At 46.5% G+C, this 17382-nt stretch overlaps 1 protein-coding gene across 1 annotated transcript in view; it reads right to left on the bottom strand.

Moving 5' to 3' along the window:
• Positions 1-12844, bottom strand: part of LOC112565540 (spondin-1-like) — an 88751-nt gene extending 75907 nt beyond the window's left edge. Inside the window, 1 exon segment of the mRNA XM_025241029.1 lies at positions 12249-12844. Coding sequence (XP_025096814.1) covers positions 12249-12465 — 217 coding nt within the window. The 5' untranslated portion in view covers positions 12466-12844.
• Between the last annotated feature and the right edge of the window lie 4538 nt (positions 12845-17382).

The following is a 17382-nucleotide window of genomic DNA, read 5'->3' as shown; positions in this document are numbered from 1 at the left end:
CGAGCCTCCAGGCTGTTCTCAGCCGGCCAGACTTGACACGGAGTGAGCTCACCACGGCTAGTAGGCAAAAATGTATGCAAGGAAAATAAAAACAAACTACACTACTGAAATAGACCAAAGACAAGTTTCCGCTGTTGATTGATGGAAAGAAGAAGGTAGAAGGCAGCAGAAAATCTGAAGACGACTCAAACATCATTCGTAGTGCACAACATAGTTTCCTTCCAAAACCCTCTACTCTCTACTCGGGTAGAGCATTTCTACCCTCAAAACAGAAAGCTTCTGCAAAGTAAGAAAAACGCATTTCTGTCCGCATTTGAATTGAGATCAAAGTTGTAGCCACATGCTGGGTCGGCGATGAGCTGTTCACAGGCGCTCCATCCAAACATTCTCCAATAAGATTTTTTCTGTCATTTAAGGCGAATATTACTTGTCTGGAGTTTCCTGTGGACTTCAGGAGTTCTCACTCTGCTCGCAGATTATCAGTCCCGGTAATTCTTAAGATTGCGTCGAGTTATCTTCTCCCTTTACCGTTGCTGATTTGCACCAGTTGTCGAGTCGTTGATGTTCTTTGAGCAGCCGGTTTTTATTACACCCAAAGCCGTCCTATCTTCATAGCGATCGGGAGTTAAGCCCGGTCTAAAAATAGACTGCAAAGCAGATGAAAAAAGAGGAAGAATATTTTTAAAAGTCGAAATGAGCGTCCTTGGCATCGGTTTAATGCCAGCCTGGGAAACCATGGAAACCATGGGCATTTCTATGAACGTCTGCTTTTGAAGTAGTTACAGACAGATGCACAGAAAGGAAACGGTAGATGAAAGAGCCGGGTAATGGAAAGAAGAAGATGCAACAGATGCAGGAAGAGGAAACAAATCCAGAAGCCAGAGAGATGAACCATATTCGACAGCCCACCCGTGTTGGCAGCAGCTATAAGTGAACCTCACAAGTCACTTGGCATTTACACCTCGAAGCCATCGGGCTCTACCTGATTCAGACCACTTCCTTATTTGTTTTGGTGGGGATTTTGTGGAAGGGGTATTTTGCTTTGCTGATGTTCGTTTTTTTTTATTTGTTATTCGGTTAGGAAATAAATTGCAGCACATTGCTCAATAAGCTTATTCACCGGCATCTCCCGGACTTCAGCAACAGCAGCCACTGACCGTCAACATAACGAAACCACTCGACCTCTTGTCCAACATTGCATTTACAGATGGGGAACGGGAAGGATTATTTCCCAAAAGAAATAGATTGAAAGGCAAATAACAGGATGACTATCCCCCTCTCCCTTCCCTCCCCTCCCCCTCCCCAGAAGAACACAAATCCGACCTCAGATTTCAATGGCGAATCTTTGCCGAAGGTTGGTCTTTTGGGGACACACATCTTGCTGACAGTCCAGTCTGCATCTCGAAGCTGACTCCTGGAACCACAACATGCGAAGGTCATGAGTCGTCTCTCGGCTGGCGCTCGGGGTTAGGAGTGAGGGAAGGGAGCAGAGGCTGACGAGCTGGGACGGCGTGTGACCAGCACGTTCGCTCGGCGAAGGTCGAGTTCTGCGCACTGAACGAGCTGCGTCCTCTCAAGGAGGGACCAAAGCTTCCTGCAATCTTAATTTTTGATGAGGGATTATCGGATGGGAGGGATAGGGGTGGAGGGTAAGCTTTCAAATCTACGATTGCTTTTCAAGGAAAGATTGAGCCCGGGGTGAGTAAATATCGTCTAGGGAGCAAATAGAAACTGATGGATCGAGGCGACTGTCGACAGACCTTAAAAATAAAAAATTTATATCGAAGCCGTTAGTCAGGACTCCATTATTCCAAGCTGCAAGCGATGCTGTGCAAACCTGCAGGCATTAAAAGTTAAATGGATTTAATTCTGAGGTACGCTCTTCAAACATATTGCTGACACGAGCACCTTGTCTGTCTGTCCTCGCACGCATTGTACCTTTCGCTTTCTGACAGAGAGTAAAGTGTGGCGCCACGAGTCACAGGGTCAGGTTGAAAGGAAAAGCTCTGGAATAGAAATACTGCCTTTTATGTGTTTTGTGCTTGTCATATCAGATAGTCTGTGAGACGTATCACTGTGCGCGGTCTTCTGCAGGAGATGAAAGAAAAACACTTACTGGCGCCCGCCCGCGCGTGCACCCTATGCACAGAGTGAGAGAAAAAAAAAGAGGACTGATGAAAGAGAATAAAAACGGGAAGAAAGGATAAGACAGATAAGCGATAGAGTGTGAAAGACCAGGAAGCAGTTACAAAGCCGAACGCACACACTACATGTTTTCTTTTACTCTATATTGAAGCGATCAAGTCCAGTCCCGCAGTCCGGAGGAAAACAAAGTGCACCAAAGGTGAGATCTGGACCCACAGTTTACAGTTCACACTGTGGCTATTACTGGTAAGATCCATCGGGTTACCCGTAGACAGACAATCAAATTCCATACCTGTAAGAGGTCAAGTTCAAGATCATTGAGCAGCATGTTACAATTGACTGACAGACTGACAAGGAACACGACAGAAACTGTAAAAGGTGTATCGTCTGCTGTCTTCTCGCTCGAGGCATGTGCAGAATGCTGTGTGGTGTCTATTATGCACTGCAGCTCGCCGCATTCACAGCGACTTGCTAGCTCCGGCGAGCAGCGGCGAGCAAACAGTGGCGGTCGTGCGCGGGGGCCCCCGTCAGGCGTGTCAACACAAACAAAGTCTCACACTACACGAGACTTTGTCGAGGGCCCGCCGTCACCAGCTTGCAAAACGTTGCAGCCTCGTTGCACGTTACGAGAGCCCCTCTCGCCTTTTCTGTGCATTGTGCGCCCCGCTCGCCTTCTCCGAATTCCGACTCCGCGGTTCCTCAAGTGCGCCCAACATTTTGGAGCAGAAAATGAACTGAACGGGCTCGCACCCTTGCCTACGGCCAGACTTGACCCTTGCCAACGACCTTATTAAATGCAGCCGCACTCGTGAGGGGGCTGGCCTTCACTTCCCAGCAATTTCACGGACGCGGCAAGCTTTGATCAAAAAGACGGAAGCTTTCTTATGTTCCGCTATTAATCTCGGCTTGTTTGCTCTCGTATTTTTAAGCACTGCCTCAAGCAAGAGAAAAAATAATGTTTAAAAAGTAGGTAAAGCTAGAGTGAACAGAAGTGTCAGAACGAGCCAGTAAATTAAGCATCAAGATTAGGAGCATCGGATTCGTGTATGATCAGACAGCAAGCATCGCTAGCACTAAGTCAGTAGAGCAGAGAACTAAAGGTAAAAAAAAAGGTGAAAGTGTTGACTACCAACTCCAAAATACAGACAAAGCTTTGAAACGGAAGATACTGAGATGATAGTACACAACTGGCTAGTGATGAGACGACAACATACAAGTGACCATTGGTGAGCGAAGGACTAGCGTTTTCTTCCTCGGGGGAAAGGGGTGTTCATGACACGAGGGTCAGTTGCTGCCCCGGGGCAACATGAGGAAATCAAGGACACGAGTCTTGTCTCCATAGTTACGAAGCAGTCAGTTTCCAGAGCCTACGGCTATCGCTTTATGTTCCTTGACCCCAGGATATCTTTTCCATCGCTTGATAACTGCAACACCATGGGGTACAGCAACGTCCGCGAGACAAGACGAATGTCCGTCCATCAATCCTCCATGTGAACCCGGGGGCGATGAGTTACCCTCGTTCTATAACTACGGCGCCTGATCAGATTCTTTTTCCCTGCACAAAAACCTCCGTTAGACCACCCGTTCGCCTGTAACAGTTATGAGAATGTTTAGGTACAGAATGGCGGCATACCCACTCCGTTGTGTTCCTTGGCCACCAATTTTTCTGCTCTTCTTGTCGACTTTCTCCCTCCACCCATCCCTCGCAAATGTGATGCCAAGCAACATGCCACAAAACCCCCTTCCGCCTCGACGGTGGCGAGCAAAGGCTCTTGGGAACCGATCAGGATGGTGATCAGATTGCTAACGAATTCGTCTGACTTGCAGCAAATTTGGTGTAGACGCTTTTTTAAATTAGCTAACCACTTAAGAAGAATTATCTCTCTTATCCACCAAAAAGGACTTATTTTTTAGTATTTCTTTGCTCTTTACGCCACCTCTAAAATTGTCTCCCTTTCTCATTGATCCATCCTCTTGTGAATCAGCCTCTCGCCGACGGGAAGGAGATATTTTCAGCAAGCGCCATCCACATGTTACAGTTATTGCCTTTTGCGTAGCCAGCCAGGCAATTCTCACCCACCTGAAGACAGGGAAAGTGCCCAAATTTTCATTTCAAAGCACGCCTCCCGAGTGTAGATAAATAATGTACCACAAGGTGAGGACCACCGTCTTCTCTTTGCCGGCTGCCATTGGTGGAGTTCGTCTTGCGAACACCAAGGCCACTCACTCTTTGCAGAAGGGTGTTTCCGTTGTTCTGCAGCCCACACTCCAAGCTAAGAGGGTGGCTGATAAAATAATTCTCGGGGATAATATTATCGCATGGAAGTGATAAAGAATGCCAAAGGTGCTGAATTTCTGTTTTATTGCACGATGAGACAGAAGCCATCGCCCGTCTGCATCACCGCGTTTCGTTTGAAGTCTCGCGCATTGTCCCGTGGTTTTGACGAGATGGTGGTGGGGAGGTGAAATCAAGAGAGGACAAGCATTCCACAAGGAAGCTTCTCCACCGCCACCCTCCACCCAAAGCCCTCGCTATTCTACCTGTTCTAGACTGTGCATGGAGATGGTGTGTCATTGCAGATCGCTTTGCTACTAACGCAGCATTTTGGGTAACATCATGGCTTCTCTCCGACCTTTGCACAAATCATCTTCCATATGTGAAACATAAAGAAAGGGAGAAGACTGGGTTACAACTTTCTCTGCAGTCCTTTCCCAAACCTTGCTTAGGACAAGACCTTTGTCTTGTTGAGAAGGGTGGGGAATAGTGGTTTTCTGCAAGCCAACAGCATTACAACTGTCTGTATCCCTTCTGTTCTTAAATATTATGTTACAACTCTTCCTCTGAGTAGACAGTGCATACTCTCTCATTTAAGTAAAAAAAAAGAAATTCTTCCTCTACCATATAGTATTCCTCCCCTTTCCCTGCCGCCACCTCCCCCCCCCCACCCCCCAAAAAAAGCAAATGAACAAAAATTAGTCTCGTCTATCTACAAAGTATAAAAAGGCCTCCTCTATCTCTGAGCACCCGACTAATGCCTATTCTCTTCACAAAGAATCCAATATGCCTCCTCTCTCCCTAAAGTATCCGACAAAAACCTTCATCCATCAGGCATTCGACAAATGATTCCCGTATCCATTATGCATCCTACAAATGCCTCTGCTATCAATTAAATATCCGACAAATGCCTGCTCTCCACAAAGCAACCAAAATATGCCTCCCTTATCCACAAAATAGTTCTCATCCCGACTGCGGCTCTGGCACTGTCCCTGTAGTGACACCAGGCCGCTTCATACGCAGCCTTTAAACCCTATTATTCAGCTTTGTCCTGTACTGCACGTGCAGCAGGGAAGAGGCACTGGACTGCTAACCGCGATTCCGATGTTCTGCCTCACCACCTATTCCTACCTACAGCCAAACACCAGTCTGCCTACAAAACACCATTTCCGTCAAGAAAGAGCAGTCATACTGTGCGACCTCACAGTGACCTACATTATTCGACAAATAATTAGGTTCGTCGACCTTGTCTTAAAGCAGTTTATAACAGGTTAATAGCATTTTGTTGTTACAAATCGGTTGGGCGGGGATCGAATCGCGAAAGAGTAAACACCGCACTGCGGGGGCGGTGAAGGAGAGAGAGCAGGAGACACTTTCCCCTTTTTCTGCTGAAGATTTCCTCAGTGCAACCTCAGTGTTGTAGAGGACGCCCGCCTCTTGTACAGGTCCGGAGGATTAGACTAATGTTTTGAAAGCCCGGCAGTCATTATGTGCCCATCCGCCGAATGCCTGCGTTGCTGCGAGGTGAGCAGAAGGCAACCGGCGAGGAAACAGCCAGACAGGCTAGTCTCCCATCTTTAAGCTCTTTATTTGAACTGTCGGGTGGATTATCTTTACCCGGTGTTGAATTTTCAGGCTGAATATTGAATAGCCTGACCTGTATTATGCGTGGCGGTTGTATGACTAGCAGAGCTCGACAGAACTAAAGTAATAAACATGCAATCAACACACAACTAGTCTTGATGGCGATGTGATAAATGGGAAGAAGATTGAGGAAGGGAACAAGGAAAGTCCTTGCATTTAGTAATTAACTTCCAAAAAACGGGAGCTGGAACTTGAGTTGGGGGAAGGATGGGTGTGAGAGACACCTCCACCTCAGGTGTCGTTCCTGTGTAAAGCAGTTGTCTGTGCTGATGGTGAAGTAGCCGCGACTTGTCGAAGCCCACTAGACCCCATGTACAGCTAATAATGAGCATGACTACCATACAGTTTCTCTTCACCCAAATCGTCCGGAGACCATTTTGATAAGAGCTTGTCCTTTTCTTGTTTAACTGCCCTGTGACCGGGCCCGCTATCTAGGGTTATCGCTCTTAGCCTCTTTTCTGTATGTGTCCCACCTTTTACAGCTTTCCCTCTTACCTCCCCCTTTTTGACCTACTTGCTCTAAAGTTTGCAGTCTTGCTTGTCAGGTTTTTCTGTTGTTTGTTTACAGTTTGCCTCTTTCTTAAGATTTGTGTCAGGCGGGAGGCGGGCGAAGGGACGAAAGACAAGACTGTCTGTCTATAGTCCCATTTACAAGACACAAAAAGCATCTCTTGACTAGGTTAGCATGCGATAGTGCTGAGCTTGTGTCCATGCTCCTTGTTGATGCACGTGTCTTTCCACACTACCCTCTCTGCGGAGTTGACTGAGCGAGGGACATAATTTAAACAAAACCTTGAATACAACTCTTATACGACTTTTATTGTTGGCAAGAAAGCAAACATTCAGTGGGGTTTAAATGGAAACCGCGAGAGTGTATCGGGACGTTGATAACTTCACAATACCCTCCCAAAGTGCTCGGTCTAATCCCCTGCTGTCAATGATTGTTCACGCGCAGGCGTATGCGAACGACCCAGATAACCCGGCGACAGGATCAGCACAGCTATCATTGGTTCAGACATTTGGGGTGGAAGAGACGTTTGTTGACAAATACACAATGTGTGTCATGTGTGTGGGGGGATGTAGGACCAACTATCTTAGTTGGGGCGAGCGACAAGTGTGCCACGTGTGGCTCTTACCTGCTCGCAGCCCACCGAGCTGACATGACTGCCGAGTGAGATTTACGTAGTCAACGAGAAAGTCATTGACTAGCCACTCCAGGCAGTGCATACCTGTCCACCCCTACCTCTCTTCCTTACCTTTCGCGTGCAGTTGTCCAAACTATCACTGTCTTTCACTTGCCCGTGTTGTTTCGTAGCTTCTAAATTTGACTCCGAGGTCGACTGTTACAGGACTGCTCACCTGGTGGCAGGACTTCTCGAGAAGAGGGCAATGTCGGTTAATATGACTGACTGCTCTTTATTGCCCTCATCTCGAGAAGACGGCAATAACAAGGTTGTTGCAAGGCTAGGCAAAGCGCTGGCTGAATGGGAACAAGGTTTTGTTCCTCTGTGTTTATTTAGTTATTAATAATTTATAGATTGCTGAAGTATATTTCAAGCCTTTACTTTATAGGGGCTGCATACCTAGATCGCTGACTCCACTACCTACATTCTCACCAGTTTGGCATAACCAGCCGTTGTGCTACTTGTGGTAGAATAACCGAGACGAACCAATAAAGTAATTGTAATAATGCTGTGTTGGACAAACAGAAACACACCGACACGTGCTGCTCGTCAGCATGAAGTCGCCATGTTGGGGAGGTGGTAGTCGTTTGTTTATCGGAGAAGTCGTCAAGTCCGTGACAAAGTTCGCATTCTTCTCGCCCTGATAACCATCCCACCTTGCTGTCACTGCCTTCTCCAAATGAGGATGTTTCTCCTACAGGTTGATAGTCGATATCATCATGTCTGCACTGTGTGGTAAATAGGGAAGCTCGCTGGCAAAGAGACGAACCTGCTCAAGTTTCCATCTCGAAACTTCTCAGGTTCGTTCATTTAAGAAACCGATTAACGAAGTTGTGCATGGAGACACGTTGGATTGCACTGTGATCGACAAACTCCTGCCAGCGGCTGTCAGGGAGGAAATGGATCCCACACTTTAGTGGAAGTCCGCGAGTTTTACGTTTCTGCCTACGTGCTGTGATTAAACTGTTTGGGTGTCGGGTGGATGAGCAGCGAGTGTCACTGGTCCGTCAGGGCGAGACAGGGTACTGTACACCATCGCACGAGCTCTCCTCGTACACCGGACACCGACCCAAGGCCAGTGGACCCCATACTTCACACACCCACACACACTCCATAGTGTTGACAGACAATAACGGTTGTTTAAGTACCATTCGAGCTGTGTACATTGCTCATGACAATGTGTACATGTATGGCAAGCTCGTCTGGAAGAGGGGTATGTGTGTTCTGCTTGTTTGCTTTTTTTACTGTGTGGGCTTTGTACATCCATGAGCTGTGATATAGCCATGTTGCTGGCACGGCGTAAAACACAACCAACCAGCCAGGTATCTCCATGAACTTGTATCGGCATTAACCAGTGCACGCGAGTCCATGGGATCGAAAATGGTGGCTCGTGGGAGAATGTTACATAATTCCAGATGCTCACCATTGCAAGCTAAACCATACTCTATCCTCCTTCCCTCTAAGGCATTCATCGGCGCTCTTTGCAGAGCCCTCCCCATGAAGTTCAACATTAGGCAAGGCCTCTTTGCCCTCTGAACTCACACGAGTCCAGCTGATGTATTGATGTATGGATGTATGTACAGTGGGAGGCAATCTTTCGGGGGATCGTCACGAGAGTTCGCGAAGACTGCTGCAGTGAAATGATCCGGCAAAAGTGGGTACATGAAACTAAGCCAAGCTGCTTCCGGAATACATTCTTTAGATATTTCTCTGTAGATACGCCAAATGCAGAAAAAAGAAAATAAATAAATAAGAGGAAGAACTAAGAACGAGTATCTGTGTGTTTGTGCGTACGTGCGTGCGTGCGAGAGAGAGAAGAAAGAAGCCCAAGACCAGGCTGAGAAATGGCAAGAAGGGTAAAACTTTTGTCCAGGTTTTTGCCAGACAGTAAAGACCTGTGTGGCTATTAGTTAAATGAGAAAGAAAAGCTGTTAAATCGAGCTGCGGTGGATTTTCCACCTCCCTTCCCTTCTCTTCTCCTCCCTTCATGGCAGCTCTTCCACCTGCTAATTATTTCCTTTTGCTGGATTTAGCAGCTGTTTCGGAGCCATAAAACGTGGCGCTGGTCTGAAGGGTTGGGGTAGGGGAGGGGCCATGGTAATCTGGAGGTAAACAGTTTTCGCGTCGCTGAAAAAGCAATCCAAACAGCTGACAGTGGCCGAGTCAGCATTCTGGGGAGGAAAATTAGCCGGGTGCCGATAAATGATGCCGATGCTAATGACGCTCACCGGAACAGCCTGGCCGCGTAACTGGCGGAGGAAAGATGGCGGCGATGCCGTAAACAGGCAGACTACTGCTGGTACTGACTACTGCTCACTCCAGCTGATGATGTCAACGACGACAAATGGGGGAAGGGGAGAAAAGCAGGGAGAGACATGTGATCCATGTGAGCAAAGAGCTTCCAGCGCCATTGTTGGTGCCAGAAGACACATCAGCGCCTTGGAGCAAACCGTTGACAACGGAGTGTGAGTGTGTGTGTGTGTGTGCGTGCGCGCGTGTGTGTGTGTGTGTGATTGATTGACTGACATGTCCTCTCATCCTTCTTCTCCCGTCTCCACTGCCGTTTCCCTATTTGTTTTTGGGCGGTCCGGTGGCGCAGTGGTTGGAGCCTGTCACCAGTACAGTGAGGATGGGCTGTCCTCGGTTCAGATCTCGTCTCTGGCAAACTCTTCTTTCTTTGTAAGCGGCACCTGTTTATACATGGCAGGCTGCTTTGACATGATGCGGCCTTAGTTTACTCCCTCCCACTTTGCTTCTTACAATCGTTTGCAATTTACAGAGACTGGTGTCCCTGAACAGCTGCGGAATTGAAAGAAGAAAGAAGAAAAAGAGAAAGATGGAAAGAGATAGTGCATCCGCACTTAAAACCCGGGAATTCATAGCCTAATATATGAATATAGATATATGGGCGGGTGTCTCTTTATGTCACTGCCACATCAACTACGATAAACTGTGTTTCCCCTTCCTTCGACCTAAACATAAATAGTAATAGCGAGCAGTAAAGACCTGGATGAAGGCAAGCCCGCTGCCTGTCACGGTGGAGAGTAGACACGTGCGCGGATATGCCCGATATTTCTTCTTTTTTCCTTCCATTTTTGAACCAGATCAATCAAAATAATTTAACCTATCTCATCAAAGTTTTCGGCGGCTGTGAGCGAGAGACGCCATTTCCACAGCTATAATTTTTTTAAATAATAAAAAAAGGTTTTTGAAGCGGGTCTTCTGAAAGTTATCGCTCGATTAAAATTATCATCTTCTCATCATCTGCGCGCGTTTCGACCCCCTCCCCCGGTTTGAAATGAGGTGTTGAAGGGCGTGCTGTTCCCTATATCATCACTAGATATGTATAACCCCTCCCGCCATCACTGTGGGGGTTTTCACCCCTCTTCTCACATGGCTCAGGAATTTCTTGTCTGATTAAAGAGGATGCCGACACTTAGGGTTTCCTCCCTCGCAATTCCATCGTTCCTTCCCTCGCAATTCCATCGTTCCTTCCCTCGCAATTCCATCGTTCCTTCCCTCGCAATTCCATCGTTCCTTCCCTCGCCCTGCGACAGAGATGGCTTCAGCCTCGCAGGTTTGAAAGGCATGCCAACGAGCTTGCTGTGCACCAACTGCATGGCACTCGCTAATTTCTCCGCCGATATTTTTCCAGCTTTTAAAACCTCTCTGCTCTCCTCCCTCACTCGGTCGCTCACGTCTCTCGTCTAACCCCTTTCCCAAGCTTTCTCTCTCATTCACTTTTTCCATCTCCCTCCGTCCTTCCAGCGCTTTTGTATTGGCGTCTGCTTATCGTTGATCTGTTTTCGTTCACAAAACAAAAATATACAAAGAGAGATAACAACTGAACCTATGGGTTCTCCGGCTAATGATTTAGAAAATAACAGTGAAAAAAATTCCCTGGTGTGTGTGGGAGAGCTGGTACCGAAGAAAGCGACTAAAATAAGGCCGCCACATGGTTAGACCATCACCGACGTGACCTGATGTAGGCCACGGTACCAACAACAGCAGCAACCCCGCCGCCAGCCCTGCTTTTGCAGCTGACCCCTGTCTCTGGCATTTCCTCCACACGGGAAGCTATAGTCCTTTAGTTTCCTTCTCATCGAAAAAGTGAAAGTCAGCAGCGAAGCTTTGTGCCTCGGAAGGCAGGCGTGTGGTATGGTGACGCTCTGGCGCGTGGTGGCGCGCGCTGCTGACGACATACAGAAAGTGAGGCTAATCGAGGAGAGATAGAGATCTTTGAATGTTTGTTTTTTTCCCCCAACAACCCTCGCTTGTCCCGAGCCAGCCACCGTGCAAGCGCGGGGTGGGGCTTGGTGGAGGGGTAGGGATGGGTCTGTGGGGAGGGTGAGCTGTAACTGAAGCGAGGCAGTTGTTCGCAAGACGATACGGCTGTGGAGGAGTTGGTAAAAACAGAGAAACATCGCAAAGAGCTACCATAAGTGTGTTTGTGTGTGCGTGCGCGCGAAAATAATGATGACGCTGTCAAATAGCACAGGCACATTTCGAAAAGAGAAACATTGGTATTGCAGAACAGCTGGTGAATTGGCAGTTATGACCAGAAGGTTCTAAAGGAGGTGGGGAAGGTACGTACATCTGCTACAACGGGGTTAGAATCTCGGAGTTCAGGGATAGTGAGGCAGCTGTCCCGCAGTCCTAGCGCCAACTAAACCTAAATAAATATACAACAATTCTGTCGGTATGGTCAGTAAATTACTTTTAGATTGCTAATTTTTCAGACAAAGAGGAGGAGGAGGAGGAGGAGGAAGTGGAGGATTTGATGGCGATGATATGAGGATGACGATCATCTGCAAACCCCGTGACATTCACCTCACGAGACAAACACATAAATAAAGTAACTCTGCACACTCAAACTCACTACTTCAGTGGCGACACCTTTAATTAACACAGCGACATGCGCAGACAATACGCTGGTTGCCGAGGGGGACAAGCAAGAGCAGACTGACATGGGGGGACCCCTTTCCTCCAGCTGAACTCACCTGTATAAGTCTGGCCGGGTCGATATTTGTCAGGTGAATGTGCTGCCTCCTGTCCTTCCAGTGAAATTTTAAATCCATTGTCACCGTGTGTTTTGAGTGCCGTGGTGTGGATGGGATTGCGGTCACAGATGGCCTTCACATACGAGGCCACACCACGTGCCGCGCCCAGACCGCAGAAGAAGCAGACGACACTTAGCCACAGTCGTATCGTTGGCATCTTAGCAGTTCAGAAACTTATTTGTGCCTGTAAAACAAGCCCTATCGTCTTCTACCTGAACTTTCACATTGAAGGAGAAAGCGTGGGTGACCCAACCTCCAATGAAAAAAAAAAATTCTTCCAATCTCAAACTTGAGTAACTGCCAGTCGATCAGTACAGTCGGATTTCTGCCTTCACCCCGCAATCAAGGCCAGTTATAAATAATCCACGAAATCGAAAATATAATCCAAGCCACAAGGACTCCAGCAGGTTCGGCGACCACAGCGAAGCACACGACGACAATTCCTGAAACGTCTCGGCAACACAGTCGAACGTTTGGCTAATGTAGGAAAAGGCAAGTCACCTGAGAGCGAATCCCTGAAATAATAGAAAACCTCGCTAATCTCGTCCATGGCCAGCGAGGCTTCTCTCCCAGCTGCACTGTGATTGGCTGCCAGTCTCTCGGCGCTAGCTCCGCCCACTAGATTAGACGTGAGGGCCGAGCGGAACTGTCACTCGTCACGACGCGCGCGAGCTGCGCCTTCGCCGGAGCAGACGACATGACGAGGCACGCGGAAGGCGAAAGTCGCAGGTAGTCTCGGTGGGTAGGAATAAGTACATAAATAGCAGACGACACTGGTTTATGTACCTCCTCTCCACTTGCCACCCTCCTGCTATCAGTGTTGACGTCTGGCAGTAAGTACAGCCATTGCGAGGGTGCAGTTCACAGGCCGGGTGCACGGTCTGGGTGGGTGTTAGTATTTAGCATCCAGCTACAGGTATAGGATGGACATAGCCGCTATGTCAGGTCTAGCCATTCACGACTGTATGAACACTTAGTGAACAGATAATTAAATATGATTAAACACCTGAAAACAAAATAATTGGTGTACAGGGATTTCCCCTGTTGACGAATGTTCGAGTTACAAACATCCACAAATAAATGTCACAGTTACAGACGAGCGTTCAGTTAGTTTGTTACTCTCTTATTATCGTGTTTAAGATGTTTTAATAACTGAAAGGTTTTTTTTCATGTTTTATGATTGTAGAAAATGTGACCTCTGACTGTTTCTCGACTTACAAAGTATGACTGGACGGTTGTTCGTAAGCTGGAGACTGCCAGGATTAATGACAATGACAGTTCATTATTAACAAGAGGTAAAATAATCAAGAAAATGCTTTTTTTTTAAATTTAGCCCTCGACCTTTACGGGGAAAAAATAAACTAAGTAAATGAAGTAATTAAGTACTATGAGAATAATTAGTCGTATACATAAGGTAAGATATCAGAGTTGAAGGTGGGTATGTACAAAACTGGTGGTCAAGAAAAACATTTACAAGGTTTCCTGGAGTTGGGAGGTATGTCTAGAGGCCTCATCTAATCCCATACTGAACACTAGACCAGTGGTTCTCAAAGTATTTCGGACCGCGGACCACTTTCCTTAAGTAAAAAATATGGCGGACCACCAAGGCCTAAAAATTAGTCTGTACTATGAATTTCAAATTTAAATTGCCGCATTTGTTTCATTACAATTCAAAACTAAATGCACTTCTGTGACAGTAGTATAGCAATAAGATGACATAAAACTATCTACCTCGTTATTTGTAATTAAAATGTTAATGCGAGGAATGCATCACTTTAAACATCATTTTGCTGACTTATGACGACTGTCAGCCGCGGACCACCTGACTTATGCCCAAGGACCACTAGTGGTCCGCGGACCACACTTTGAGAACCACTGCACTAGACTGAACACTGGACTGAATTGTAGTACCACTAGACGGCTACGGGACACATCAGAGGGTTTAAATCTTTCTCACCGTCGACAGAAAACATCGCACGCGCCAGCAAGTGACTGCACGCCTCTAACTTTCCGACTCTTCGAGTTTGAAGTGACAGAAGTCTAGAGCTAGACACCCAGACCAGGTAAAAGACAGTACAGGTAAGTGGAATAAACAGAAGCAAACACTGTATGTTGATGTGCTACTCCCGTACTGTAATACTCCTTCACCTCCACCCCACATCCCCACCCACGCCCGAGCGTTCCGCGACGTCTTTAAATCATTGTTTTAATAGCGTTTCCACAACTGTTGGGGTATATGGTACCCACACTTTTGAACCCGCAATAGCTGTCCCTGCTACTATTTGTTCCTTTGATGCGAAGAGATAAAAGCCCGTCATTATCAGATGAGTATCCGGGCGCCACAGCTCTATAAAGATGTCACCGTGGAAGGTACTGTGGAGGAGAAGTCGAGAGGCACGAGGCACAGAGAACTGGTAGGCGAGGGTCTGACGGGTGGAGGTGTAAATCAGTCGTGCAGCATCGAGCGCGCGAGACTGCGGCGAAACAAAGACTACAGTGGGCAGGCGGCTTGCAGAAGCATGGGCCACTTGTTCCTCCAAACTCCACTCCGTGACGCACCCCTCTCCTAGGGTGGCCACTAATTACGGGTACCCGGCCCGTCAGTCCATTCAGGTGTCACACTAGTTTGTTTTTTTAAAGGGTTGTTGACACTTGCTTGTCAGCTCGTGCGGCATAGAACCGATGGAGCACGTGTACACGTGTGTATTTTGTTGTTGTTGTTGTTTTTCTAGTCGAGAAGCTCTTCCTAATCAAATATCGTTGAATGCGTGATCAAGCTTTGGCAAAGTTTTTACATGGCGGTTATATAGCTTTGCCAAGATTGGTCCAACATTCGCCCCATTTAGTTACAAGCGGCCTAACAAGCACCTGTTTCTATGTCGCTATGAGGGTGACATATCTATATGTGTTTTCAACCCTAAATATATATTTTTTTAAATTAGAGCCGCTGGAGATATCTAAAGTGCTTCGTCCTGTAGCCAGTACAGTCGGTGCCCCCGAAGGTTTTATCTGAGAGGTTGCCATAACAGTTTGCCGGCTTGTAGGAGGTGACTAGTTACAGCCACAAGTTTCTTTTTTTTTTTTTCTGACCACTGGTGATTGGTGATACAATATCACATCCCTCGATTATTGTGAGACATTACTTCTGTCATAGCAACACACCAGGAGATTCATACTGATGTCTCTATGGGGCTCATCAAGTCGTTAACAGTTGAACGTTGAAAAAAGTCGTTTGGAATACAGTGTAACCTCGGTTAACGAACTTAATCCGTTCTGGAAAGCTGTTCGTTATCCGAAATGTTCGTTATCCGAAACAATGTTTTCCATAAGAAATAAAGGAAATAGATTTAATTGGTTCCCAGACCCTGTTGACTCGCTAATATTTGAAAGTTACAGGCTATATAGGTATTTGTTTTAATGAGAACAGTTATAATACAATATAAATGGAATTAAATAAACATAAAAACATTAACGAAAGCATTTAAACATCAGAAAACTTGCCGTTTTGACGGAGTGGGTGGAAGTAGGTGTGGGGAGGAATGGGTGGAATTACTGATTCCCCCTCCATGAGCACACGTGACATTATAAAATCGGGGGTGACTTCCCTTTTCTGTAGCTTTGAGGTTAAAGGAAAAAACTTGTCCAGTGTCTGTTGCTTCTGACTTTTTTGTAAAACTCTTCGGTAATAGACATCACATATCCGACAGACGCATGCCACCTTCATACTTTGAAATCATGTCCTGTTTCAATTCAATTGTTGGCCGCTTCCTTGTCATTACCTCACTACTATTGCTCTTAATCTTCTTTGGAGCCATGATTGAGGATTATCTTATTAAAATAAAGCACAAAAATCACTAAATAAGAAGGATGCGCACAGATAAGGAACGACTGATCGTAACTGTGTCTCGAGCGCGAATGATGACATGCTGGTCGGTCACGTGTGGTTCACGTGGCTGTTCGTTATCCGAAATTTTGTTCGCTATCCGAGACAAACTTTGAACGAAATTTTTGTTCGTTAACCGAAATATTCGCTATCCGAGGCGTTCGCTAACCGAGGTTCCACTGTAAAACGAAGTCACTGGGCCCTTGAGACAAACTACATTACATTAATAAACATCCTCACGTGTCATAGAGCTGGTTATACCCAGTCAGCAATAGTATACAGCTGCTATATTATAATCATTGTCATGGAAGTTTTCAATAACAATCAATAATAAAGTAATCATTAACTTCATTCTAATAACTACAGGTAGTGTATCAATGTACACTACAGGTTATATCATGCTACATAATAAGTAATACAATGTGAGGATATATATAAACACTGTAAGACAGCAGCGAACATTTGCTCCGCTCTAGTGGGGGATAACAATGGCGGTCAGGTGTCACTGGTGTATAGAATTTAATCGTGTTGGAGATAATAGATAACGGGCAGCATGGTTTATCTGGAGATGACATGTTAACAGAGGCAGGTTCCGATGTTTAGTTGATCTCAGCGGTAAGGAAGGGACCTCGAGTGTGGAGACAAACTTTGCTATCACAATGAGGACTCGTGAGTAGAGCTGTTTGTACAAACAACTAATTACTGGGTACTCAGCTGTGCAGAAAAAAGAAAAAGAGAGTTTTATGAGGTTTTATGTTCACCATCCGTCAGTCTCACTTTGTTATGAACTAGTTCACGAGTTATATGCGCTTCCCAATGTGCTTGTGAACAGAGTTTAGTTCTAGTTCAGTGAGTGTTCAGTGAGCTCCGTGTGGACTTTCAGAACATGTGAGAGTTCAAACTGTCAGTGTGGTCGCTGCAGCTACAGCTACAGCCCTACAACATCTACAGGCAACCGGAAGTATTCCACACAGCAGGTGCCAGACAGCTAGCTGTTTTCTCAATCTGTACCCAGAACAAAGCATTTACACCTACTGGGCAGGGTGCCGTGTGCACGTGGGATCAGACTACCTCTACCCTCGGTGAATGATCATTCACACACCAAAATACCTGATAACACGGTCTGGAGGAGCTAAAAAATACACAGCGCGTGCACTACTTTGCCATAACAACAGGAGGAAACGGCGCTCT

Source organism: Pomacea canaliculata, linkage group LG6, assembly GCF_003073045.1.
Source record: "Pomacea canaliculata isolate SZHN2017 linkage group LG6, ASM307304v1, whole genome shotgun sequence".
In the NCBI taxonomy this organism is placed as follows: domain Eukaryota; kingdom Metazoa; phylum Mollusca; class Gastropoda; order Architaenioglossa; family Ampullariidae; genus Pomacea; species Pomacea canaliculata.
Note: the sequence above shows the minus strand (reverse complement) of the source record. Positions and strands in the feature narration are given on the sequence as shown.